General features: G+C 45.1%; 1 protein-coding gene across 1 annotated transcript in view; it reads left to right on the top strand.

Annotated features, from left to right (window-relative positions):
- The window catches only part of PLCB3 (phospholipase C beta 3), a 614713-nt gene that overhangs the window by 376859 nt on the left and 210252 nt on the right, over positions 1 to 27602 (top strand). Inside the window, exons 5-9 of the mRNA XM_085625816.1 lie at positions 11846 to 11925; positions 13365 to 13418; positions 18622 to 18697; positions 18856 to 18956; positions 19645 to 19811. Coding sequence (XP_085481942.1) covers positions 11846 to 11925; positions 13365 to 13418; positions 18622 to 18697; positions 18856 to 18956; positions 19645 to 19811 — 478 coding nt within the window. The remainder of the gene's footprint in view (positions 1 to 11845; positions 11926 to 13364; positions 13419 to 18621; positions 18698 to 18855; positions 18957 to 19644; positions 19812 to 27602) is intronic.

The raw sequence follows: 27602 nt of genomic DNA, 5'->3' as shown, positions 1-27602 counted from the left end.
CCATTTCTAAGGGTTTGATTGCAAGATCGATTGCTACACTGCACAACACTGAAGCCAAGTGTGTGTTACATGTAATACCAAAAGTGCATTCCACTACGACAAATGCAGCCTCTATGGCCTTCTTGTCAAAGATTCCTATTGCAGATTTCTTTAAAGCTGCTACAAGGTCAACACCATACATGTTCAGCAAACACTACTGTTTGGATATCCAGGCCTGCTAGGAGTATTTAGTTGACCAAAGAATCTTAAGAACTTTGTTACAAACACATCATCTGCTCGCTAGCCACCACTAAAGGAAGTCAGTGCTTTACAGTCAATAGAGAGCATGTGTATCTACAGCCACACATGCTACAAATGGAAAATGTCACATTTGTAGCATGTGTTGGCTGTCAATACATATGCTTAGCATATCCTGCCATCTAGTGTTGGGCTCCTATGGTTGCAAGTTGTTTTTCTTCCAAGAAGTGTTTGAGCCAGAAGATACAGTGACTTCTCCTCTGGTGGCAAGTGTGCATGTTCCTGGGCTTCTTTGTTAGAGATGTTTTTTCCGCTATCGGGTTCGGACACCATCTTGCATCTTTGGGACCCAGTGCCCCGTTTTCTGTAACCGAATGGCTTAGGCAATCAACAAACACCAGCTGGTGTTACTCTTTACTTCCGACCACCCACCCAGCCTCGGGCCTGGCCTTCCAGATCTTCTCCCAGACCACACTCCATACACTTGTCGACGAGGGATGAAAAACATGACCTTCAGCCTCTTCCCCGAATGCCTCGCCAAATACTCCAGGCAAGATCAGCCCAGCGTGTGCAACCTGTGTTTGTCTCCAGAACACGACATGAGTTTATGTGAGGTGTGCCTGGTGTTCCAGTTGAAACACTTTGGCAGCGAAGAGGGCATTTTTGGTCTCATTCCACCATGCAGCGACACAGAGATAACACTCTTGATATCTTCGGGGAACAGTCTCCGGACCCTGAACATGAACCGGAGGACACACAGGAGCAAACGTCACCCACAGACGTTCCAATACGGCTGGCTAGGAATGGAGACAGCATATAGACTGGCCCTGATCTAAATCTACAAGGGCACATGAGTATCTCCGAGAAAGCTGCCCCAACTCTGGCAAACCGGCTTTCGGAACCCTACTGCCATGGACAGTGGTGGTCTTCATCATCAGGCACAAAAAACCAGCAGACTCACTCTGCCTGCAAAGCCATTGACAAACGTTGAGAACTTTGATGCCCTTATGTTTACATCAGTGCCTGTGCTGACAAAACCCAGTTAGGCTCTTCCAAAGCCCCATAAACATTTGGAGCCGAGGCAGCAGCCATCGGATGTGAAAAATGCTTTGGCATCGAAAGATCAATTGCCACCAACAGCACCTAAGCAAACAGACAAAGCTTCAGCACCGAAACACCATTTCCGAAAGCCTCAACATGGGCGACGCCCTCCAAGCCCTGAACGTCAAAAGCCTCCAAAGAAGGCACACAACCAAAACAAAGACCAGTTCAACCTATTTTAGACAAATTGCTGGACAAACTGGATAAAGAACAAAAGACACTCTTTGTTTACCCAGAAAAAGGGAAGTTGGTACCAAGGCACCACCAAGTGGATGACACAGGCCCAGACATTTACCCATGCAATCCATTGCAACCTGATGATACCACATACTGCCATGATATCATCAGTAGGGCTACTATTGGTACTGGGGATGCTCCTCCCACTGATAGAGTAGAAGATACAATACCACCAGCAGATGAGTTGCTGCTCATGCAGCCAGCCGCCTGCGCATCACAAACTCGGTAGGCCTACTCTGTCTATACAATCTTGCTGCATGGAATGAGATGAAGGAACTACTGCAACACTTCCCTGACCAATACTCGCAGAAAGAAACTCAGCTGGTAAAAGAGGGCAGAGCAATATCTAATGCTAAATCACACAAAAAATGATGGGCAGAGTGTTAAAACTTTTCAAACACTCACCCCCAGTCACAGATTTGGGTTTTATCCATCGTGATTTTGCTCGCCGCATTACCCCAGTTTGGTCCCAGCCATATGCAAATCAGTCTTGACCCTGTTCCACATGGGAACAGTCCAGCCCGAATTGCCAAGCCAGGTCCTCTCTGGACCAGAAACAAGCATCTCGGGCCGGTTTCAGGGTATCACCCCATATCAAATAAGCTAGCTTGAATCCAGTGGCACAGCGAGAAAGGGACCCACGTCTGGACATACCCCTAGCCACTTAGAGCACACATAGCAACTTCACAAACTAAAATAATGGATGAAGTGTTGAAACTTTTCAAACATTCACTCCCAGTCACAGATCTGGGTTTGATATTTTGTTATTTTGTTCGCCACGTCGTATATAAGAAATGCATAAATAAATATGAAGAAAGTCCGTGACGGTGGTGGTGTATCGTTTCATCCGGTCTGAGATTACATAACCCAATGGCGTGTGGATATTAAGCTGTGGTATGTATATATGGTCACCTGAGATATCCCTACAAACCGATAGGAGCAGTACGAGCGTTCTAAGAATTTTCAGGAAGAACTGATCCATTTTACACTTAGACTTCAATGTGACATTGCTGTAAAGAAATACATTAGCCTGATGAAGTCCTCTCGGAGGACGAAACACGTTGGCTGGGCTGTTTCTTTGATGTATTGAAGAATAATAAAGAGACTTCATACCATGTACCATGTTATTTTGATATTGTAGAAGAGTACCTTGATATTGACACCATTGAACTATATGTATTTCGTGAAAGGAGGAGAGAAGAAATAATGAGAACAAACTCTAGAATATAATTTTTGGACTTTGAGGCACTCCCTTTTGTGTGTTTTTTCTGTTTTAATGTATGTATGGTTTTGGGTTAGTTTGACCATTTGAGGGTGAGTGTAGAACTAGCACCTGTGCAGCTGTCTTTATCCAGAACTACTCTCGCTTTGGGATTACTTAGATCCAAGATATTTCCTTTAATTGTCACATGCAGCCTCATACTTCCACTGAAGCGATCAGTGATCCAAGATATAACCTTTAATTGTTCATGCGCAATGAACAGAACACTTTTTCATGTACTTTTTCACTACCACCCGTTGGGGTAAAAACAAACTGAGGTGGAGTCTTTGTCCTGGTGCACTGGAGACTTAGGGAGAGGTCATAAAACATCTTGTGATACAGAATTTCATCGAATAAAATCAATTTGCAAACGTTCTCCTCCAGCACTCAATAGGAGTGCTCAGAGCATGTGAACCTACAGTACTGCAAGCTACAAACAGATACTTATAGGGTAAGTAAGATTTTCCTTTGTTTTTGTCCTGACCTAACAATAATTATATCTTGTTTGTTTATAATTAGGGTTCCACTAACTGCAGTACTTGTCGAGGCCATCCAGACTTTGATATAAGCTTTCGTTTTCAGGGTACAAAAGTCCTAAGTAATCAGAAATAGAGGTGACATTTCATCTGTGTATCACCAGTTAGTGACAAGATGCTAATGACTTCTCCAAAGTAATAGGCATTTCATCCTTGAGTATAGTAAAGACAGTACAATTAAGTGACCTTCCTGAAAGCCACTCCTGGGACAGACACGTCTGCCTGTCGTTTTCTAGCAAGTCATCTGGTACATCATAGAGTGGACTGTGTGTGCGTGCATTCATGCAGTGCTGTGTAGCGTGGTCGTAAGCTGGAGTTCTTTTGCAGCACAAAGTTAAGAAACACGCTGGCACTCCAGCCCTAGCCGGCATCATTAAAGGTATTCTCCAGCCCCTAAGGGACCGGAACACAAGCTACAATAAAACTTATCTTGGCGCCGCCGGGTCCCTCGTCTTCTCTCCTGCTCTCCTGTGTCTGACTCCAGGTCGTAACAGAAAGCAGGCAGTCAGGCTCCCACCCCTAAGCCAATCACAATGCTCCAATGGAGCGTTGTTATTGGTCGGCACTCAGCCAAGGGCTGGAGGGGTGGGCATGTTGCCCGGTGGTCATGTTCACCATGCAGGTATGGAGAACAGGAACGTGCGCATGACTGGTTTGGGTGGTCCAAGAGGGCAGACCAAACAGTCATTGTGCACTCAGGAGTGGGCAATCCACCCCTCCCCTGCCCTCCTCTGTTAGCGGAGCAGCTACACCCACCTTCCCGCCGGCAAATTAAAAAAATGGTAATAACTAAAAGTTATTACCATTGTATGTTTTTGTTTCTTGCACTGAGAGAAAGCAGTGGGGCGATACTCCTCCGTCAATGCAGAGGAGCCACCACTGAAGTGTAGCTATTTGAATTATTTCATTTTATAAATCTGCTGTATCGATGTGCTATCACTGAAGTTCGAGTTCTCACTGTAAACTAAGGCAGTTATGTGTGAATTATTACTAATGGGACAGGCATTGTGCATGATTTTAGGATTCAGAGCGAGCGCACCACTGTTTCTGTCTCCAAGAGGATAAAGTTAGGTGTTTTTGAGGGCTCAAGGGGAGCTCATTGAATTTAGTTTAGGTGAATAGTTTTCTAGAGGTGAAGAAAATGTTGAGGGAGATTGATGCATCCCGATATTTAGGAGGATGCCGCTCTCCAAATAGGGCACGTTAAGGCTTTTCATATATGCACTGGACGAGCTAAGCTGCTAGTGCATCCCTTGCAGTTTATGCACTGTGGATTGATTTACGTTTTCCTCCATCTGAACTGAGACCCTTGCTCTTTCATCCATTTGCAAATGTTTGCCTTTAGTTTGAACCATTAATGTTCCTCTTAGTTTGATAGCCTTATTCCTTGCTTTTCTATTCTCTGTCTCTTTCTACCTCTTACCTTTCTCGATCTTCGTTCCCAGCCTCTCCCCCTTCTTTCCTCACTTTTCAACTAATGGCGCCTCCCCTCCCACACACTGCTTGCTTCACTCTGACTCTGTCCTTCCATCTCTACTCTGTGATTCCACCTCATGTTGCCAGTTTCTCCCCCCCATCCCATCCTTCCTTTCTTTTTTTTTTTAAATATATTTTATTTTTAATAGGGGCACATAAATAAATTCATATTCAAATAATCATTCCGAGAGATTCAGTGGAAGACTAAACAAAGGAATACAAAGTTATACATTTTGTGCTATCATTCCTCTCATGTATTCAAGACATTTTTTTCAATACATTATTACTCTTTTTGAAAGGTAATTCTTACTTTGGAGGATAAAAAAAAAGCACAAAAAAAGGGAGCAGAAAAAAATAAAGAAACCACCCCTGCACGCTATAGAGACATTATTTGTATATAAAGAATTTCAGTTCGCTATTATTTCAAGGGTCCCCAGCCTCCTCCTTCCACCGATAAATTGGAGCCCATATTGTTTTACCCAGCTTTCTGGCCTTTCGACCTTTTCTTTCTTAAACTCCTTTCTCCATCTTGAAAGTGGAGAGAAGCCGAGAAAGCCATTGTGAAAAAGATGGAGCCACTGGGTCTAGCCAGGTTGTAGCAATACAGATCTTAACCACTGCCAAGAAAATAAAGTATGGTTGTGCACCATCAGATCCTGTGCTACTGACCCCCAGTAACATCACTTCCGGAATTAAGGCCACATTAACCTTCAGGGTTAGCTCTAAAAACCGTTCTATACTTTTTCTAAGAGCGTCCAGCTGCAGACAAGTTAAAAACATGTGTACCACATCTGCAAGAGCAGTTTTACAGTGTGGACAAATAACGCTACAGACTCGCCCCATTTTGCTATTTTATCAGGTGTATAATACAAGTCTAAAATCGTTTTAAAGTGCTGCACCTGTAACTTTGATGAGCAGAGTATACTATGTACTTTGTCTAACGAATCGAGAAAACCGGATCCTTTGATCCCATTTTTCCGCCTGTGTCTCTAAATCGTCTGGCTGCATGGCGATCAACTCCCTGTAAATTCTACTAATAGTACATCCAGCTTAATTCCTCAGATTATCAATCATGGTGTTCCTGCTTAGCCCATTTGGACCCCCTGTTTTTTACCCTGCAGGTATTTAAAAAAATCTTTCCTCTCTACCCCATATCTATCCTGTAACTCTGAAAATGGCCTGAGTCCAGCTACATTAACTAAGTCCCCCACTATACCGACCCCATAATCTTTCCATTGTTTCATTATATAATCATGAAAGACTGTTGATAATGCTGAGTTCTTATATAAGGGGGTATAGTAGTTTATTCTACCTATCCCTGTCTTACTTTTCAACATCTTCCACACCTGACCTGCTGCCAATAGCGTCTTGAATCTTACCTTCTTGTTGTAACCAGGTTCAGTGAATCTTTAAAACAGATTCTTAGCGTCGTTTCCCACCTATAGTTCATAAATGTCTGGCACCCTCCCCTGTTTCCAGGGATCGAAGGGGTTTCCCCCCCCACTAACAGGCACATGTATTGTAATGCTGATGCTAAGTAATATAGTCTAAAGTCTGGGACTGATAATCCTGCTTTCTCCTGAGGAAGAGACATAAACTTCATGGCCCGTCTTGTCTTACCATATGCCCATATAAATCTATTTACCAAACGTTCCAACTTTTTAAACCATACTGTCTCAAATATCAACGGTATTGATCTAAAAAGAAATAAAACTTTATGTAAAAAAATCATTTTCACCACATTGCAGCGGCCTATCAATGATAGATGAAGATTATTCAACCGGGCAAAATCATGTGATCCTTTATGAATGGCCGGGGCAAGATTCAGCTAGACCATTTCCCCAGTATTGGATGAGATGTTCACTCCTAAATACATTGCCGATTGCACAACCCGAGGGTCATTCAGCCTAATATATTGATTAATTATGATTTGGGTTTTATGCTGATTAAGGGAGTACCCTGATATTTTCCCAAAGGACAGTGTATCTTTCACGATTTCGGCCAGAGCTTATTCTGGTATTGATGTTGTAACCGCTAAGTCATCTGCATAGCCCAAGATCTTGGTATCCATCCCACAGCTACTTATAGGCTTTATCCTTGGGTTAGCATCGATTCTGCGAATCAAGGGGTCAATATGGCATGCAAATAATAACGGAGAGCATGGGCAGCCCTGCCTAGTCCCCCTTTTTACCTTGAATTCCTCTGTTTGTCCACTTGCCAACACCAGTCTGGCTATGGGAGCAGCATATAATAAACGTAAAGCTTTTATAAAACCCATACCAACCCCCAGTTGTTTGAGGACCACCCACAGAAAGTCCCAAGAGACCCTATCAAATGCTTTCTCTGCATCCAAAAAGATAAGTGCCATAGGGTCTCCTGAGACTGATGCTGTGTCGAAGAGCGTGATGTCTCGTCTAACGTGATCTGTAGTGCCCCTCCCAGGTATGAATCAATGCTGTGTAGGCGAGATAACTCGACTGAGGGCAGGGCTCAAGCGATTTGCCAGGACCTTTGAGTATATTTTAGTATCTGTGTTCATCAGCGTGATTGGCCGATATGAACCTAGATCTGTGGCTGGCTTCCCCTTCTTCAAGAATACCACTATACTGGCTTGGGCCCAGGATTCAGGGGATGGGTCCCCCGCTTGTACCCCACAGAGCGTGTTTGAGAGATCTTCCCCGAGAACGGACCAGAAACTTTTGTAAAACTCTAGTGGAATTTGGTCTGGGTCTGCCGCCTTCCCTACTGCAAGCTCACTGAGTGCTTTAAATATTTAATCACAAGAAAAAGCGGCGGCTTGAGATTCTCAATCTTCCGAGTAGAATTCCTCCAGGCTACTTGCGTCTAGATACTCCTTAATTACATCTTCGGCAATATCCTACCTAGTTTCCTCGGAATCCTATAGTTTCATATAGAACCTATGGAATTCCTCTCGGATTCCCTGAGCTGTCATCACTAAGTTACCATGCTCATTCTTTATTGATATTGTCTCGTTCTGAACGTTCTTCTGTCTACTTCGAATTGCTAATATGCGCCCTGATCGCTCGCTACACTCATTGCATTCCTCCTTTCGTGTCAAATATTTCACAGTGACCTTAGCTACCACCACATCCCCTATTGCTGCTTTAGCTAAGGCAAGTTTATTCAGTATACCCTCTATACTGTCTCCAGACTCTATTGCCCTAACTAAATCCTCTTTCACTGCTCATAATCCTTGGTATAATTCATTTAACTGTGGACGTTGATTTCTAGAGTGGCGTAAACTAAAGCTTAGTGTATTTCCACGGATACCTGCCTTAAAAGCATCCCACACACTACCAGTTCGAACACTTTCTCTATTATATCCCAGGAATTCTTCTATCCAATTTTTCATATGGATGATGTACCCTTCGTCCGCCAACAGTCCCGTTTCAAAAGTCCAATTCTGTTGTGCTCTCTTGCCCCTAATCTGTAATATCTCCAACACTAGAGGACTGTGATCCGACATTATTCGGGGACATTTTTCAATGCGGCATTTTGAGATTAGGCCCTGAGAAACAAAAAAATAATCCAGTCAGGCCAATGTGCCGTGAGGGGTTGAAAAATAAGTACTTCCTGAGTCAGAATCTGCCGTTTTTAACTCTCTCCATGTATCTACTAATCCGTTCTCTTCAGCTAAGTGAGACAGAGCCCTATAAACCCTAGGCTTTCGGCCTTTATATAGTCCCGGGCTGCCACCCCAGCACACCTCAATCCCGTTGATGTTCAAATCCCCACACATTATAATGGGGGTCAGCCATCCTGCTAATTCTAAATTCAAAAAGTCAAAAACCTCAGGGTCGTCCCCCATTGGTCCGTATATTGAATATAGAGTAAATGAAAAAGTAGAGTAAATGAAAAAGTAGACGTATGTAACTCTGCCATAACCCACCGCCCAGATTTATCACCCAATTGCTTCTTGCAAACGATCTCTTTTCACCGGGTTAAGATAGCAGACCCCTAGTTGTAGTGCCCTGTGAAGTGTGTGCTATAAGGTTATACCCTTATTGATCTAAAACTTTTTTTTCCGTTCCCATAATGTGTGTCTCCTGGAGACGTACAATATCAGACCCCAGCATTTTCAAATCTTCTGCCACCCTGAGTCGTTTTCTAGGGTTGTTTAACCCACAGATATTAACCGAGGTTATCCTTAAGTTTGCCATGATAATTTTTTTATTCTTTCTATGCCTTGGAGAAACCACCTTCTTCCATTGATTACAGCCTTCTTATTCTTCTTTACGCAGAATCTGATTTTAGCTTTTATCTGAAATCTCTCTAGTGTTTGTGCTCCATTGCCTTCCCTGCCAACCCCTTCCCCCCTTGCCCCCCTCCCCTCTCCCCAAAGACTCACCCATTCCCTTCCCTGAACCCCTCCCTTCCCCCCACCCACTTAGTGAGACAAACAGACCATGTGAGGTCTTGAGTGATGGCGCATGTGTCCCCCCCCCTGCTCGATGCCCTCATTGTTCTAAACAGAAGCCTCTTTTCACAACTTCGTTATATCCCTTTCATCATACCAATGGTACATCTGCTCTGTTACTCTCGTAAAGTCTCCACTTCAGTATATCATCCAAATACTCTTTTGTCTTGATTTCAGATGTAAAGATTCTGACTTTGTTATTGTGCATTGTTTTCAAACGTACTGGATATAACAGATCTGCCTCTACCACCTGAGCTTGACACGGTTGGATCATCTGTCTTAGGCGCCAGCGCTGTTCAACAGTCACGTGACAGAAGTCAGGGCGAGCAAAAAGTGTCTGTCCTTCGTATGTGCGTTTAGAATCCGGGTGAGCTTTGTGAAATACAGCCTCTCGCAATAGAAAGTTTCCAAAATACACTAGGATGGCTCTTGGTTGTTGAGCCCCCCCTGTGTGTGACTGCCTGGAATTTTTGAGCATGAGAGGATGGCGGTGTACTCGTTAGACTTCCATGTCCCAGTTCCATTGTTGAAGCTCGGGAAAGGCCCCCTTCAGTAGTTTTAGGACGTAGGTTCTTATGTCGCTTCCCTCTATACCTTCTTCTATGCCCAGGATTCTTAGATTGTTGCGTCTCTGCTGGTTTTCATAATCTTCCAATTTCCATTGGAAGTTCGTTATCTGTACAGCCTGGGCTTCAGTTTGATCTTGTCTTTTTGCTGTCTCATTCTCTAGTCCGGCGGTATGTTCTTCCACAGCTGTAATCCTTTCACCTATTTCAGAGCAGTCTTTCGCGACCTTTCTGACCGCCCCTTGTAGCTTTATTGTTGCCAGACGTTTTTTTTCGCTATCTCGCCGTGTCTCTTCCTGGTGCTGTTTAATCGATTCGTAGATCAATCTCCGGGTCAGCTCCTCCGCATCCTGACTGCTATGTCCTTTTCTGCCAGCCAAATAGGGTTCCTCATATTCCTTTTGTGTGGCAGAATAATCCCACTTTAGGGCAAGGCTTCCTTGCTTCTTCAGGCCTTCCCTGCCTTGTCCCTGGGAAGCCCGCTCCTTACTTCGCCTGGAGTTTCTTTTCCTTCGAACTACCGTATCAGGCCCGTCCGTCGGACTGCCAGGATCAGAGCAAGAGGATATAGAGACACTCTCGACATCAGAAACGGCCATACTTGCCGCGCTTGTGTCTGACACGTCCGTCAAAGAAAAAAACTTGTCTCTGGGATCCAGGGACTCTTCAAAGGACCGGTGGCTTGCGACCCATTTTATCTAAGTCTTTGTCTCCAGCCCGATCTCACTTAAGGGTAGAAGATCGACAGCCTTGGATGGGACCACATTCCCCACCACAGTCTGGGGTACTTCCTCCCGTGGAATAGCACCCGGTTCCTGTCCGGCCCCTGCGCCTTCGACTGCCCCTGTCTAGAAATGTTATTTTCTATATTATGATCCAATTGTTCTAATTCTGGCCCGTCCCTCCTAATATTTACACCGCTATTAGGGACCATTTCCTTGCATTGGTTTGTGTAGTGATATTCTGCTTCCCCATCTCCTCCTATTTCAGTGATGATGCTCTTATGTCCATCAGGGGCCACCGCCGCCATGGGGAAGAACTCTGTTATTGACTGCTGGAGGGGGTGATCCATTTTTGCCCCTCTTTCTTCCCCAGCATTGCTCTTGTTTGGGTTGGCCTCTGTACCCTTGCTACCTTTAAGAGTGTTTTTTGACACCCCAGGGATAATGGGCTATGGGCCCTTGGAGCGTGAGGGGGGGGTCATGCCGGCATGGTTATCACAGTGCCAGCCACTGAAGCTGACTGTCCAGCTTCTCCATTCCGGTCCCGTGTAGAGCGAGCAGACATGGGAGGCTTATTCAATTTGGTGCCTTTCCCCGCCGAGAGCCACCCGTGCCGTACTGCGAGCACAGCCAGGAGCTCAGCAGCGGTTCGAGTGGAGACAGAGATTCGCTCTATGCAAACCCTCAGCGCCGCCAAAACAGTCTGTGAGCTGCCTGCCACGCGGACCGCGTATTCACTTCCACGGTCCAGATACGCAGAATAAGCAGTGTGCGCCTTCCCCAAAGCGGGCCGGGTATTTTGAGCGCTCCACACTGCCTAAATCAACAGCATTCAGCAGCGGGAGATTCGGAGACCGCAGCTGTCTCTCACAAGTACACCATCTTGTCTCCGGTGTTGCTAGATGATGTTCTATGGTGCAAAACGCAGTGCCCCCATCCTTCCTTTGTTTCATTCTTTTCATTTCTCTCTCAATTACACCTTTTCCCAACTCATTTTTTCCTTTTTTATTTACTTTCTTCCTTGTTGGCTTCCTCCCTTCGGTTTACTTCCATTCCATTTCTCCCTCCTTCCTTTTTCTTTCCTTCTCCCTGACATTTAAACCTCCTTCCAACCGTCCTTCCCTCTTCGCTAGTCCTCCATTTTTCTACTTTGGTCACTTTCTTCTTGAACTTGTGCGTCCTCCTTTTTTCTCCCTCTTTCCATCCATCTCTTTCCTCTTCATAATTTGTTAATGCTCCTCTCTATTTATATTTTTGTGTTTTCTTTCCAGACCTGGACCGAGGAGCTGTTTAAGTTGGCAACAAACATCCTGGCACACAATGCATCTCGAAACACCTTCTTGCACAAAGCGTAAGTTGGCACCGTGACACCTAACTGAGCAAACACGTACAAGGGGTTCTCTTACACAGGAGGTAGAGGTGCCTTGTTCCTGACATTACCTGCACTCTACAGGCAGCAGAGTTAGGACTTATGTTACATCAAACTTATAGTGTCAGGAATGGATCAGCAGAGAGACTTGTTAATCTACATCAACCGTACATATTCAGAGATCTGGCAACAGCTATTCCATAGGATGAGCAGGTCTTCAAGACTAAGAAATTAGACAGGAGAGCTGTCTCCCAAAATGAACTGATTTGCAGACTCCGGAAAGAGACTGCAGAGCTATCGCTCATGTAATTTACATCTTACACACATCTCATAGGGTGGCATGCAGCGGGAAATTTTATATTGCTTTAGATGGACCCTAAAGAGTGAGATATCAGAGATAAGCCTGTAGTTCTACTGAGATTATAGATTCATATCTCAAAAAGTAGAGCTATTCCTCAAATGACTCCACTCTTAGTGGCATGCTTCAGATAATGGAATTTAAGCTCTCATTTAGTTTGTTTTAAGAAAGATGGTATGAAAGGCTTAGGTGCTGGTCTGATCGTTGCAGATTTTCTGGTACCCTGTCTTGCCAGTAGGTCCTAATACCTAATGGTGGCTGAGATGTTGTAGTCTAGGCTGAATGTGGAATGTCCTGCGCTGCTTGGGGTGGGAGTGGCAGCTTTTGCCTGGTCTGGTAGTAATTTGATCTTGCTCTGTCTGGCCTGGGAGGAAAAGGTCTTGCAGATCCTGGCCTTTAAGAAGCTGATCTACTACTGGTATATCTTAAAGTTGCCAACCTGATGATTGTAGGTTTGGTGAGTAGTCTCGTACCGGCTGGTTTGGTATTAGGAGGTGTAGAAGTCACCTATTCGTGTATAGACAGACCTATGAGGGTGTGGGAAATATATTGCAGTACAGATCCACCTAGTGGTTCAGTCTTATAAATTTTAGCCCTGCAGGTGGCACGTCTGTAAGTGCCGGGTTTTTAGTTGTAGGACTTGCAGTGCCAGGATTGCTGGTAGTAGATCATGCAGTGGTTTGCCCTCTGGTGGCAGATATCATATTCTTAGGTTTTTTACCAACAGCTCTTGCAGTGCCTGGTCTGGAATTTAGGATATTGCATTGCCTGGTCTGGCAATAGCAGATCTAGTATTGGCTCTTCTTACAGATCCTGATCTGATCGTTGTTGGTCTTTCTGTAACTGGTTTGGTTTTAGCAGATGTTTCCAGTCACCCATGTTTTTTCAGAGTCTGCCATTGTAGCAGACAATCTTGCAGTGTTTGGTCTAATAGTAGTAGATCTGAGAGTGCCTGGTTGGTCGTGGTAGATCTTGGGGTTCGGGTCTTGCAGAAGTCAGACTTAAGGTGACCAGTCCGATTATTGCAATGAAATGTTCTCACTTTGTTGTTCCCTCTTTGCAGCTACACCAGGCTCAAGTTACAGGTGAACCAGGACTGCAGGATTCCAGTGAAGAAGTGAGTGTCACCTGTGAATAATGGCTACATTGCATGCGAGGGTACTTGCACACATTTCCAGAGTCTTTGCTTTTCACCATCTTTTAGCTACACTATCTGCGTCCGACTCTTGCTTCTAAATGACCTTTTTGTCTCTGTCCATCGACTAATCTCCCTCTGTGCCCTCATGCTGGCTTTCTCTTGACCCTGCCTGTCACTTAGAGTATGATGACAATTCTGAGCTCCAGAATCACCACTAGAAATCATTGCATCCACATTTTACTCTCATATTGGGAATTAGTACATTTTGTCACGGGGATAATGTGCATTTAACTTGTGAGTGCTGCTATGTGGTAATTTGTATTTTCACAGAGCCTCAGTGAGGTAATGCTATCACCACTTCTGTGAGGGAAGATGTCTGTCTCTCCACCCTACTGCTTGTCTCTTTCGCTCTATTAAAAGAGAGCCCTGATCTCATACCTATTAACCTATGTTCCCTCTAAGATGCTCAGCTTGGGTGTCTGCACAGAGAGGATGACAGTGCATACGAAGGAGACCCCTTATACATGGGATAAAGATTGCACCCTGCAATGATTGAGTGACCATTAATCTTAGAAGGGTAATTTCTAGGTTGGCGTCATCGGAGGCTTCAAGGCTGGTACCCAGCTTGCTTATGAGTTCATAAAGGGAGCACTTTAGCAACAGTTGGCATTTGTAAAGGTAAACAAACACTACTTATTCTATGACCCCTTCGGTGATGCAGCTTCTGTCTTCCATATTAACAAGTGCCAGTCAGTCAAAGCACTTCTAATATTCTGAAAGTATGAGTCCTACCTGTGTAGACAAACAAAACTCGTTTAAACCAGCAAATTGTAATGTGTAAGAAAATGTTTTTACTCTAACACTAAGATCATCATAATTTAAGGTTTAGTGGATAACATCTTAAATCACAAATGAAATATTAGTTTTCCTAAAGAGATCCACACAGAAAGTTTCTACTGAAAAAACAGTTGCCTCACAGTGATGGCGTTTTAGGACATTTCGTAGTGCTTTTTTTCCTGATAGAGACTTCTTATTGTAAATTCCTCACACTGGGCATTTCCCCAGATGTCAGACTGTATCTAGAAGGTGTACATGGCAACTCCCTCGCGGGCCAGTAGGTTGCGTCGTGCGGCTGGGTGTCATGTCCGTCCTGCCCCGGATATGTCGTCAGGGCCAGTATATCTGTGCCACCTCCGGGCGCTGACATCCGTTCTTTTCTTTCTCTGCCTTTCAATGTGGATCTCACTCCCTCGAATCTGTCAGGCTTAACAGAGTTGATTACTCCTCAAACTTCCAGTGTACAAGGACCATGTCTGCTCCTACGACTACAGGATTTAAACCATGTAAGGGCTGCCACAAGCAGATGTCTGCAACAGACGCATACAATGTCTGTCACTGGTGTCTGGGCTCTAAGCATGATTCAGCATTGAGGACAAGTGCGCCAAGATGAACCCCAAAGCCCGCAACCATATAGCCAAGCTGTATGTTGAAGAAATCGACGAAATTTTAAAAAGGGCCAACCTCCCCTCTAGCCCCATTTTGGCCCTCATATCATTCCCTTAACACCAACACAAACTTGGAGACAATTCATACGATTCTAGCCATGTCTTTTATAGCAAGAACTTATTTCTGGTCTTGCTGGGCATCCGCGGTCTGGATACTGCTCCTAACACTGACCTCGATTGCCTCTCCCAAATGTAGCCACAGAAAAATCTGCCTCCTTTTATAATAGCGATATGGTGGGTACCAGAAGTAATGGAACTCACACTAACCACCACTGAGGTAAAACTAATGTTTTGGCCGAAATACTTCATCCTGGACAAACTAACCAGGAGCCTCTATTGCCATTCAAGGAGACCCTTTTGGAAACACTGTTGGGCCCCTGGCCAAAACCAAGATCTTGGTTTCTGGGCAGATCACAAGTTGGCACAGGCCTACTCCTTGAGACGCTGCCATCCTCCTCCTAACATCCGTCACCAGAAAGCCTGGTGGTACAGGCCTCCAGCATCCTGCTTGTGGACCACGTTAGGTGGCACATGCGGGCTCTGCAGTGGCATATGAAGAATCAGTGAGCTCAGCGCCTAGGCGACCTTTTGGATTGCATCCCGGTGTTGAAGAAGACAGCACTTGGACTGGCAGCAGATCACTCCCACTACCCCACCCAGAACTAAAGGTTATGACGGATGCATGGTTTCAGGGTTGGGAGGATATTTGTCAGAGGTGGGGTTCAAGGGCTTTGGTCTCCAGCAGAGACCCATCTGCACATCTACTTGTTGTTGTTCCTCACATACATCACGAGGAACAGGTACAGGTTCTCACAAACAACATGATCAACATATGGTTCTGCAACAAACATGGCAGTGTGGGGTTGTGGGTCCTGTGTCAGGAGGCTCCATGTCTAAAGAAGTGGCTGACCTCCCAGCACTTGGCAGTATCTTTAAACCCCAGGGTGGACAAACTCCACTGACATTACCTAGCGAATCACAAATGGCAGTTGCATTTAGAGGAGGCTCAGAGGGTGTCTTCAAACAATGAGAAGGACATTGGCTCAATGTGTTCTCCACCACAGAAAACCTGCAGTGTCCAAGCTTTTGCACCCTAGAGTTCTCAAGGCGACTCTCCCTCAGAGGCGCCATACACCTGGACTTGCACTCGGGACTCCCGTGAACCTTTCCACTTCTACCTCTTTTGTCCATAGAATTGTAAAAGATCAAGAAAAACTGTGCCCAAGTCATCTTAGTGGCTCAAGACTGGGTGAGGAGAGTGTGGTATCCGGACCTTCGGGCCATGAGTGATATGTGCTCTGATTCGACTGCCTCTGGAGGAGGACCTCCTGTTGCATCAGTCCAGGTCCTGCAGCCTAGTCTGTTTAAACTGCTCATTCTTGTGTGGAGATTGATCTGCAACAGTTGATGACTTTCTATCTTCCTCCTGAAGTAGGTGGTGTCCTCCAGGTGGCCTTTCACCATAACCCTATATGCAGGATGCTGGGAGAGGTTTGTTGTCTAGTGTTTCTCCTGCGACATTCAGCCTTTACAGGCACATTTGTCTGACGTTTCACTGTTTTGTGTCTCTCTAGCCCAGCAAGGCTTGCTTTGGCAACAGTTAAGGTTTGTCTTTCAGCTCTTTTGGCCTTCCTAGGGTTACCCGATCAGCCATCCCTTTTCAAATCACCCATTGTAATGTGGTTCTTGAAAGGGCTGATTCACACTTTTCCACCAACTCATTTTATGATGCCAAGTGGGCTCAATTTGGTTCTCACCTACTTGATGTGCACTCTTTTTGAACCACTGCACAGCTGTTCTATACACCTGTTGCCCATTAAGACGATGTTCCTCATAGCCATCATCTCTGCTCGACAGGGGAGGAAACTCCATGCCTCGTCCATGCAGAAACCTTACGTAACTTTCTTTCCAGACAAACTGGTCCTTTAGACAAAGACAAGTTTCTTGCCAAAAGTGGTCACGCCTTTTCACAAAGAGCAGTCCTTCCCTTTGCCATTGCTCTCCAACACACCTCATTCAGCCAAAGAGGAGGAGTGGCTCCACTGTCTTGATCCTAAGCGGACCCTTCGTTTTCACATCGCTTAAATGACTAACTTATTGAGGTCTTCTTTGGAGTCAGAAAGTGAAAAGCAGTACAAACGAGAACCATCCTTGAATGGGTTGTATTATGCACAACCATCTGCTATGGGCTAGCCAAGAAGCAGGCTCCAGAAGACTTGCAATTCTTTCCACCAGAGAAAAGACTGCCAACACTACGCTGGTGTGCGGTGTCCCAGTCTTGGAAATCAGTAAGGGTGGTGCATGGGTATCCCACCACGTGTTCATGAAGCACTACTACCTCGATAACCAGTTCATCGAGGCAGGTACTTTGCCCTTTCAGTCCTGCAAGATTTCCTGGTCTGAGCTATTTCACTGATCCTCCACCTGAGAAGGTACTGCTTTGACATATATTCCCAAGGTGAGGAATTTGAGGTTAGAAGTCTCTGTCAGAAGAACAAGATAATCACCTTCAGTAATGCCTTTTCTGGTAGAGACTGTCGAACCACATATTCCTCAGTGACCCGCCTTCATCTCCGTTCTGTGTCATGGACTCATATAGTCCACTAATAAGATTCCAAGTTTAGAGATCTCCACATGGGCATATTCTGATTTTTATAGCCTTCCCGTCCAATGGCATGGAAAAAGATGAGAAGGAAACCGACGTCAACGAGCAGAAGTGGTGCAGATATAGTGGCCCCAAAGTCACATCCATGGCAGGATGGACCCAACGCAGAGCTACACGATGCCACCTGCCAGCTTATGAGGGAGTTGAAATGCAATGAAAATCTTCCAGATCCAGACAGTTGCCTATGTGAATTTACAAGGTGAGAATTCTTTGGTTAGATGGAGTCTGTTTCTTGCAAGGCTTTACTGAATGTAAGTACCTTGTTCTTTTAGCCATAATATATGACATCAGCAGATCTAATTGAGTGTGACACAGTCCAGACAGTGCCACAATACCTCAGCGTTCAATGGGAGGTAATTTTGTTCAAATCAAAGGTACAAATGGGGTCCTGTTAAAAGCACCAAAGGACATCCTTGCTGCTCTTCTGTTGTTTTTTCTTATGAATCTTTGCTGGCCTTCCTTAGCTTCCTACTTCTAATCCCTACTAAATTCCTCTCCCTGCTCTAAAGTAGTAGCTCACTTAACATAATTGTTTGTGAAGCAGCTCCTTGCACACGGCCAATAAAAGTGAGCATGTTACTATACTGTTGCCACACTCAGAGAAAAATAAGTAGAGTGAACACTGCTGCCAACTTACTGACTCTTCAACGGTGAAGTCAGATGTTTAAGAGTGTGATGCCGTGAAAGCAAATAGAGAGTGAAGAGTTTTTGGAGGGTGTTAAAAGTTTGAAAAAAAGGTGACCGCTTCAAAATCTACAAAGTCATTTTGTTTGTCAGGAGGCTGAATAAGAATGAAAAGTGGGTGACCTTCACCAAATGAGATTGAGTTGACAAGTAGGGTATCTACACATTTCTCGTGCTTTCTGTTGTGTAAGAGATTACCACTTCCCACCTTTCCTTGATAAGATTCCCTACCCATCCTCCTCAAATCTCGAGACCCTCTCACTAGAATACCAGACTTCCATTCCTTTCTCCATATCTCACTCATCTCTCACCATCCATTTCTGTGCAGCATCCTGAAGATGTTCTCAGCTGACAAAAAACGCGTAGAGACTGCCCTGGAGTCCTGTGGTCTCAATTTCAACCGGGTATGTTGTTTCCTTCTTCGAGGGGAGCTTGGTAAGCCTTTTTGGTCTTTTGGGGGAGCTATTCATGGAATTAGGGACTTGGCAAGAGCCATAGGCAGAATAAGTTGTTAACAGTCACTAGAACTGCTTTGATCTTCTCTGCCTCTCTTACCCTACAGAGTGAGTCCATCAAGCCGGATGAGTTCACGTTGGAGATCTTCGAGAGGTTCCTGAATAAGCTCTGTCTGAGGCCAGACATTGATAAGATCTTGCTGGAACTGTAAGTTTTCTCTGTCTGCCCTCTGTATTGTGTAGCACACACGTTGCTGCTCTCAAATAAGACTAAACGATGTGTCCTTGAGACATTTATGAATTGTTGTGGTGTGTCTCAGAGGCACCTACTTGGAAAGTGATGCTTCAGTGGATGTTTGGCTAAACTTCGGACTGACAACTCATCTTGAGTAGTGTTTGTGTTAACATGAAAATACTGGAATGAGTGGCGTTTATGCTTAGAACCTTCATACGCTTTACACAGAAAGAAACATAATAGTGATAGAATCAGCACAGAGACCCTCTGAATTTATTTGAAAACTAATTGATGAAGTGCTAGTGTTAAGCTTCAAAGAACTGAGAAAGCAAAGGTACTTCTGGAGGCAGTAAACGGTCTGTGATATCAATTGTATGGGAGAAATGATCAGAGGGGGTGAACCTTACCGAGGGATGCTATTTCACAAAATGTAGAGCATTGTTGGAAAGCCCTCTCAAAATGAATGCCATTTGTTTGAGCTCGGACATTAAGCTGTTTAGTAAAGTGTAAACCATGGAGTTCCAGCAGTGCTAGAGAGGTTGAAAGTAATGCACGCCAAGTTACGGTCGAGTATCCCCTAACATTGGTGGAGGGTGGTAGTGCATTGTAAGTTGGTATTGTAGCAGTTGTTGCATTAACTAGACGCTGCCCCTTTTTGCAGGGGTGCCAAGGGAAAGCCATACCTGACTCTGGACCAGCTGATGGACTTCCTCAACCAGAGGCAACGAGATCCTCGACTCAATGAGATCCTGTATCCACCACTGAAGAAGGACCAGGTGCGGCTGCTCATAGAAAAGTATGAGCCCAACCGCCAGTTCCTGGAGCGAGGTTAGTGAGCAGTAAAAGGGAAGGGATGATAGTGAAAGCAAGCAGGGAAAAAGGGCAAAGTTAAAGAACAGGAGGATGGAAAAAGTGAGCAAGAAAAGAGGGTGAATAAGCAGGTAGGTTGTATGAGATGTTGGGATTTAGCAAGTATTTGGGGTGATTGTATGATGAAGCAGAGTGAGTGAATAGGAATGTGGAGTCAGTGGGCAAGGTGACCTTGCTAAAAGGAAAGGAAGTCTCGGAGTTAGAGGGTTGGAAGTGAGGGTGACTGGGTAGAGGTGAGTGAGTAATTGTGGAAAACAGTGAGCCTTAGGCAAAGTTGAGTACCTAGGTTAAAAGGCATGTAGTGCTAACATATAAAGTAGAACGAATGAGGCAGTGCGAGTGATGTGGAGCACGGTGAGAAAGCCTTGGTGTGAATGTTCAAGGAGTGAGTTTTGAGTGATTGAATAAGGCATAGTGAGTGAGGCTAGTGAGCAACAAATTGGATGACTGAGTGAATGTTACAGCTTTGGCAGGAGGCATTGGTATGAATATAAGAAGGCATGGTAAGTGACTAAATGTAGCAGGGTTACACACACATGGGAGGGATGACACTTTGATGTCCTGGGATGTGCTCAAGCGTGGTGTCAGATGGTCTGCCAGAACTACTGTCTCCTGGGTAGTAAAGATATGTAAGAGGGCCTCGGGCGTGGAACTTAGTAAAGATGTGGGAAGGTCACTTCAGTACTAAGTCAAGAGGCACGTAAAGGTACAAAACTGTGCAGAGTATGGAAAGAAAATCCTTCAATGGACTATGAGAGCAATATTCTTATCCACAAGGATCCATGTTACCCTTTGTAGAATTTATTCACAAAAAGTCAGGGGGTTGCTCTCTCGATAAATTGGAGGTAAGATTATACCTGATGGCATCAGTATCCTTTCTTCTTCTAAGCCAATCCCTAGTCAGAATGAAGTCATAATCAGCTTTTAAAAAAAAAAAAGATATTCCTTAAAAAAGATGGCACCACTCACTCTCACTTGGTGACCTGCTTCATCATGGGGGGCTCTTTCACCAGCACCCGCTATAAATGCAAGGTGGACTCATCCTGAGCTCTTTTTAAAAATTAATCCTGAGATTTTTATATGATGGGGTACAAACTGTTAAAATTGTATTATCGCAGGAAAATTCGAACTAGCTTACTCTTTGAAGTGCGGGCGGGTAGCCGCCTGCACAGTGAAACACAAATCTGCTGCTTCCAAGCCACTCCGTCTTTCACTTGAATATGCTGCCCCCAAGGTACAACAACTTTGCTGCTGTCCTGGGGGCAGCACATTCAATATAGTATGCCACACACTTCCTTGTTTGCTCAGGGTGCACCTTTTGAAAGGTGCGCTTTGCACTAACAAGGAGAGTGTGCCATATTCTAAAACACCATCACAAAGCAATGGGGTAAACCCGTGTGGTCATGGGACCTGGGTACGAAATAGTACAAAACACAGTGGTCCCAGCGACAACCTATCAATCAATTATTACTTAGTACCCAATATTTAATTACACCTCAACAAATAGGGTTGCAACAACATTTTATTTAAAAAATGGGCATCAGAAAATCATTACAGTTTATAACATTTCATATGGTATAGTTGCTCCACAAACAGTGGAAAGAATGAGAATAAAGGTGCTCTTGATTAAGTGAGCAGGCGTTTGAGAATAGCATGTGAAGAATGGTATGTTAGAGGCATATGAGCTGCAGATTACACACTTGTGCATAGATCGCCATCTGGTGTTGGGCCTGGATGTTTGCAGTTGTTTTTCCTCTTGGAAAGTCTTTGGAAGTCACGAGGTTGGTGACTCCTCCTTTGGATCGTATTGCGCATGGGCTTCGGCTCCATCCTCAGATTGTTTTTTTCCGCCATCGGGCTCGGATGTGATCTTCATGCTCCGGTTCCGAATAGTTTCCAGTTCTTCTATCGACGCGCAATCCTCACCCTAATTCGTGGTATTGTTTCGATTGCGATCCCCACACTCGACGTGGCTCATCGATCAAGAACGTTCGATTCCAGTAGTCGGCGACGGCCTTCGGGCCTACCCAAGCTCCGGTCCTGGCTAATGGAAAGGACCCCCTTCAAGAACTGCCCTCGATGTGGGTCCAAATTCCCCCACACCGATCTCCACGTATGTAACCTCTGCCTCTCCCCTGAACATGAGGCTCGAGACTGTCCGGCGTGCTAGTCCTTCCGGTCCAAGAAAACCATTCGGGACCGAAGGGCACGGAGATCTATGGCACACTCGTCAACGGCGATTCCAGATGACATCTTCGGGGAAGGCGTCGACGCTCCAGAAGAACACCACACCGACGAGGGCCTCGTCAGCGCCTCTGAAGCAGACGATTCAGATGTGGGGGACATCACTCCGGCACAGAGGGTTGTGAGTACCGAACTAACCCCCCCCCCCCCCTCCCCCCACACACACACACCCTCAACGGCACCGAAAAAGGCTTCGGTCACGCCTTCGCCTCCGGGCCTAGGTAAGACCAATGACATTGCTTCCCACACCGCACCTTCGGGACCGGTAAAGAAGCCGATTAAGCCTTCCGGTGGCTCTGGCTCGAGCCAGCCCACCGTCGGTGCCGAGAAACACTCCTCCGCACCGACGCCGAAAAAGAAAATGGCCTCCTCCTCGGCACCGAGCTCCATACCGAAACACTCTGCGCCGAAAACCATCTCCACCTCCTCGGTGCCGACACCATCCCCGGAACCGAGCAAAAAACACAAGGCCACCGACACCGATATCTCGAAGCTGAAAACTATCTCGGCACCGAATAAACAGACAGCCCTTTCCAGGCCGCATAGTTCGAAACAGCGGACTAGCACAGACTCTAAAAACCAAACCACCGGCCCGATGCCTTCGGCGCCGAAGAACAAACCACCCTCCGAAGAACTCTTTACACCTGATCCATTGCAAAAGACATTGATCAAGGACCCCAAAACCAGGCATTTAATGCTCGGCATCAAAAAGAGACAGCTGGAAAAACCTGCCCCAGCTCCACCTCCAAAGAGAAATGACTCTGCTACCTCCCCTTTCAGAATGCCTTCACCACCTCCTCCACCTTCTCCTTCTCCACCCCCACCTCATCATTCCCCAACACCCTCTCCGGATGATAATGTCTATGATGACATAGGGGACGTGCCCCATGACCTACCTACAGGGGACCCCACTCCCACAGGCTTCCCAGACCCATGGGACGACTACAACATCCCTGACATTCCTAACGTCCCACAAGATGATCTCTACCCTTCGAGACCATCCCCACCAGAAGACTCCTTAGGGTTCAACCACTTACTACAGAGGGCTGCACACTATCACGGAGTGGATCTCCATACCGACCCCGTGGAGGAGGACTTCCTTCTCGATACATTTGATACTACGCATAGGGCCACCTCCATACTGCCCATGCTCAAAGGAGTTATTAAACACGCGCCAGAAATCTTTAAAGACCCAGTGAGAGCCAGGGCCATTAACCCGCGAATTGACAAAAAATATTAAGCCGCCCCTACACATCCCTCCTACATCAGAGGGCCGGCACCACTAGATTCACTGGTAGTGTCTACAGCACGTAAGAGAGCCAACTCCCAATCGTCAGGCGAAGCACTACCACCTGACAAAGAGTCAAAACTATTAGACGCATCCGGCAAGCGCACTGCATCACAAGCTGCCAACATGTGGCGTATCGCTAATACACAAGCGCTACTAGCAAGATACGACCGGGCCCATTATGACGAACTAGAAGCCATAATGCAACACCTCGCTGACGAATATAAGAATAGGGCAAACGAGTTAATTCAGGAGGGCAAAACTATCACCAATACCTCCATCCGTTGTGCCCTAGATGCAGCTGACACCGCCTCCAGAGCCATTAATACCAGCATCCTCCTCCGTCGCCATGCCTGGTTAAGGATCTCTGGTTTTAAACCAGAAGTACAAGCTTCCATCCTGAACCACCCCTTTGACCAGGAACATCTGTTCGGCCCAAAAGTGGATGAGGCCCTAGAAAAGATGAAAAAAGACACTGATACGGCAAAGTCTATGGGAGCCTTACAATCACACCCTCCCAGGCGCTCCTTTCGCCGCTCTTCCCTTCGGAGCACATCCAGGAGCTTCTCCTCTGACACTGCTTCCACTGCATACAAGGCCCCTACCCAATCTACCTTTACCAGGGGTTACCAAAGAGGTGGATACAGAGGCAACAATAATAAAGGCAGAGGCAAGACAAACACCGCCCGCTCTGCCTCCGCACCTGCCCAATGACTCCCCTCCAGTCCCCGCAGACCATCCCACTCCGGTCGGGGGCAGACTCCAAAATTTCTTTTCTGTCTGGAAAAACCAGACAAATGGGTAACACAAATAATTCGGTCAGGCTACTGCCTAGAACTAATATTTACCCCCCCCAAACATTCTGCCCAGACAACGCCCAATGTCACAGGAACATCTAACACTACTAAAGCAGGAGGTAATCTCCCTCCTACAAAAAGGGGCGATAGAACAGGTTCGTACAAGGAGATACAGGTGATGCAGCGTATACATTGTTGAGGTACAGAAATGCAGTCTGTTGCGGTTAGTGTAGATTCATATTCACACAAGGAATTTGGCATTACAAAGAACTCCTAATTAGCTAAGATTTGCGAGGTTACAACTCGGCAATATACTGCATATCAAGATTTTTATATATTATGACACAGGAGACATACATAAACTGTCTTACAGTAATAGACAGATTTTCTGTAGCGAATGAAACCATTCTCATACCAATTCAATGTTAATTCAATCCAGAATCAGTGATGTTATAAATGTATACATTTATGTCGGGGTATAACTAATTTTCTGGTGAGTCTGCACAGGCCTCAAGGTCGATTCAGTTTGAGTGGAGTAAGGATATTTGTCCAGAGATTTCTTCATGTTCATTTAGGCCTTGGTTAACAGTATCGAACGTATGGATCCATTTACATTTCTGCAAGTATATCTGTAAGATCCCCACCCCTGGCACCAAGAATCTGTGTTTTCTGAGTTAAACTTCATACAGTTCAGTTCTATCCATGTGCCTACTCCCTTCATACAGTCAATAAAACTAGACTATATTAGGGTGACTCACTCTTCATTTTATTAGATCCAGCCAAATTATCTGATTTGCTGGGCTGCAGGGGATACCGTAGACCTTAAACCGAGTTGGACTTAGGGTGGACCCCTGTGGTCCAAAACACTATGTTCTGTGGTAGGAAGATTTGTATGGGGATAATGTAACTTGCCAATGATTGTTTTGTAAGGGTGAAAGCCATCCCATTGCTGCATCCTTTATGGATATTTTATCAATGCGAGAAATAAGCGTTTTTTGTCAGAATGCGTCAAAGGCTGCAGATAGATCCAGCAAGATGAGATCCGCCACGCCACATTGGTGTTGGGTCATCTGCAGCTTATCCATCACATCCAACAGTGGTAGTTCCGTTCCCTGATCACAGCATTAGATTAGACAATTGTTACCACAGCTTACAAGAAAACAGCAGATCGTAATCCAGTCTTAAGATTTGAGAGCCACCCTATTCTATGGGACAATTTCTGAGGATCTGGATAAACAACGTGAATATAATGATGAGGTGATCTCAGTGTCAAGTGAAAGAAACAAGGAAATCCCGACAAAATCATTAGGTGTGCAAATGAGATGGTGAAAAATAGGGAAAACACTACTTGATGATTTTAGAAATTCAACTTGTCTGACTTGTTAGAACTTTCCCTACTTTTTCTAACAGACTAAAACCATCTATCCCCAAACACTGGAAAATCCTGACTGCCCCAGGTAAAGATTTGGAAGACCACTGTTGCATCCAAGACACGATTAAGTATCCAAGACAGAGTAGAAGATATGCATCCCCAGGTCACTACCCAGAATGGACAGCAAACTCTTAGGATACTCCTGTGTATCAAGGGTCACCACCCTTGTGGCCCCGTTACAGCATGTGTAGACACACTACAACCACTACCACGTGGATTATTGGGTTAAATGCACAGTGAAAACAGAGGACCCACAGTAATTACAGCAATGAAAATTTGATATACCTGCTACTATGCGTCTGCAGTCTTTAATATGTATGCAAGACCACTAGAAAGATCAGAACCTGGATTTTGGAGCGCAGATTTTCCATTAGGAAAGGACTTCAAAACTCCAAATTAATTACACATTTTAAAGAGCATCCCCCTACAGTCTATAAACAGAATTGGGCTGCGGTGGAAAAAAACACAAGGGACAATATCAGCGACACAAAACAAATCCTGTTATTTAGAGAGCAGAAATTGGTCTGTCGCTTGGGCACAGATGAAGGGAGCATGAACAACGACATCCATTGGCAGTTAGTGTCACACAGATAACTGTCCAGGAATTTGTGACAGGGAGGCACTGCTTCGACGTCAACAACTATGCAGCTATCTTCATCTATAACATGGAATGCAATTCTAGAAACCTATGCAAAACAAGATTATAGACATCTTGGTTCAGTGTCGAATCTGAGGACACTTTATAATTCTGGCCTCCATGGTGGATGTTTTGTAGAACTGATGGTCTTATACACTAAATTTTGCACACTCGTAAATACAGGATTGAGGTCTTATGTAGCCCAATGATTCAGTAAAAACATACTTCTACATCAGCCATCAAGACCCTAGATGAACCACTTGCCAGATGTGTGACTCAAACAGATAACATTTAAACATGTTCCCTCCAGACTTGCTGGATACAGTATCTAGCCAGTCTTTACATGGTCACCAGAGAGGCACAACATAGAGGGTCCATATTTTTTCTTTTTAAAGAAAACTCCCACTTGCACCAAGCCTGTCTTCACATGGCCATCATATAAGCCAAAACAGTATAGTAAAACTATTACTAGTCTCAAGATGAACACCACAAAGCCTTTCAGGGCCTTCATACGGTCATGACTTTAAGCAGAAGTGTTGCTAGTCACTGACTGCGTGAAAACCCGGAACTCCTGTGATCCTGCGCCCAGTCTCCTTTTTAAAAGTAACCAGCTCCTTCTACAAGTACAAGCAGAGTAGGGAGAGACCCACCATAGGTCTGCAACAAGGACTGTATCTTTAATAGGTAAGATTCGCCCTGCTTGGCAGGACAGTTACGCATGTGTAGCCACCTGAATTTTAAAGGGTACTTGGGTACCCAAGTTGGCAGACTAACTCAGACTGAGAATAATAGGTTCTTTATATCCCTTAGGGAGACATGTACTGTGCTGTGTGTGAAAACTGCCACCGGACTCTAATTGTTGTTCGCTTTAGGAATAAGTTACTTTTCATTGCCTTGTTACATCATCCCAACTTCAATGTAAACGAACGTGCTGATTGGCTATAGCCGCCCCATTTAGATGCAGATGTATATCTGTTAATTCACTGATGTTGGCAGTCTGGCTCTTAAATAATCCCTTTTGGACAAAATGCAATTTATGACCACCCTTTCTGCCTATAAAAAAATCATACTATAATTGGAGGAAAGACCTATATTAACCATTAGTGTTATGACCTGTGTAATCAGACAACATTGTGGAGAGAGACATGCCACGCACTTATACCCAAACATTGATCAAAGTACGATCTTCCTAACCATGACTTTGTTCACAGAACCCACATTGTATTGTGCAGGGTGGGTCCGTATGTTAAGTCCTCTAGCCCCCAGGAACTACATAGATTCAGTAGCTAGTTGAAAAGAAGTCAACACTGAGCTCACATTTTGCAGTGGAGTGTATCCACTTGTGAAAGTA

The sequence above is a fragment of the Triturus cristatus genome, chromosome 9, assembly GCF_964204655.1.
Source record: "Triturus cristatus chromosome 9, aTriCri1.1, whole genome shotgun sequence".
NCBI classification, from domain to species: Eukaryota; Metazoa; Chordata; class Amphibia; order Caudata; family Salamandridae; genus Triturus; species Triturus cristatus.
This window is presented reverse-complemented; position numbering and strand designations above follow the sequence as displayed.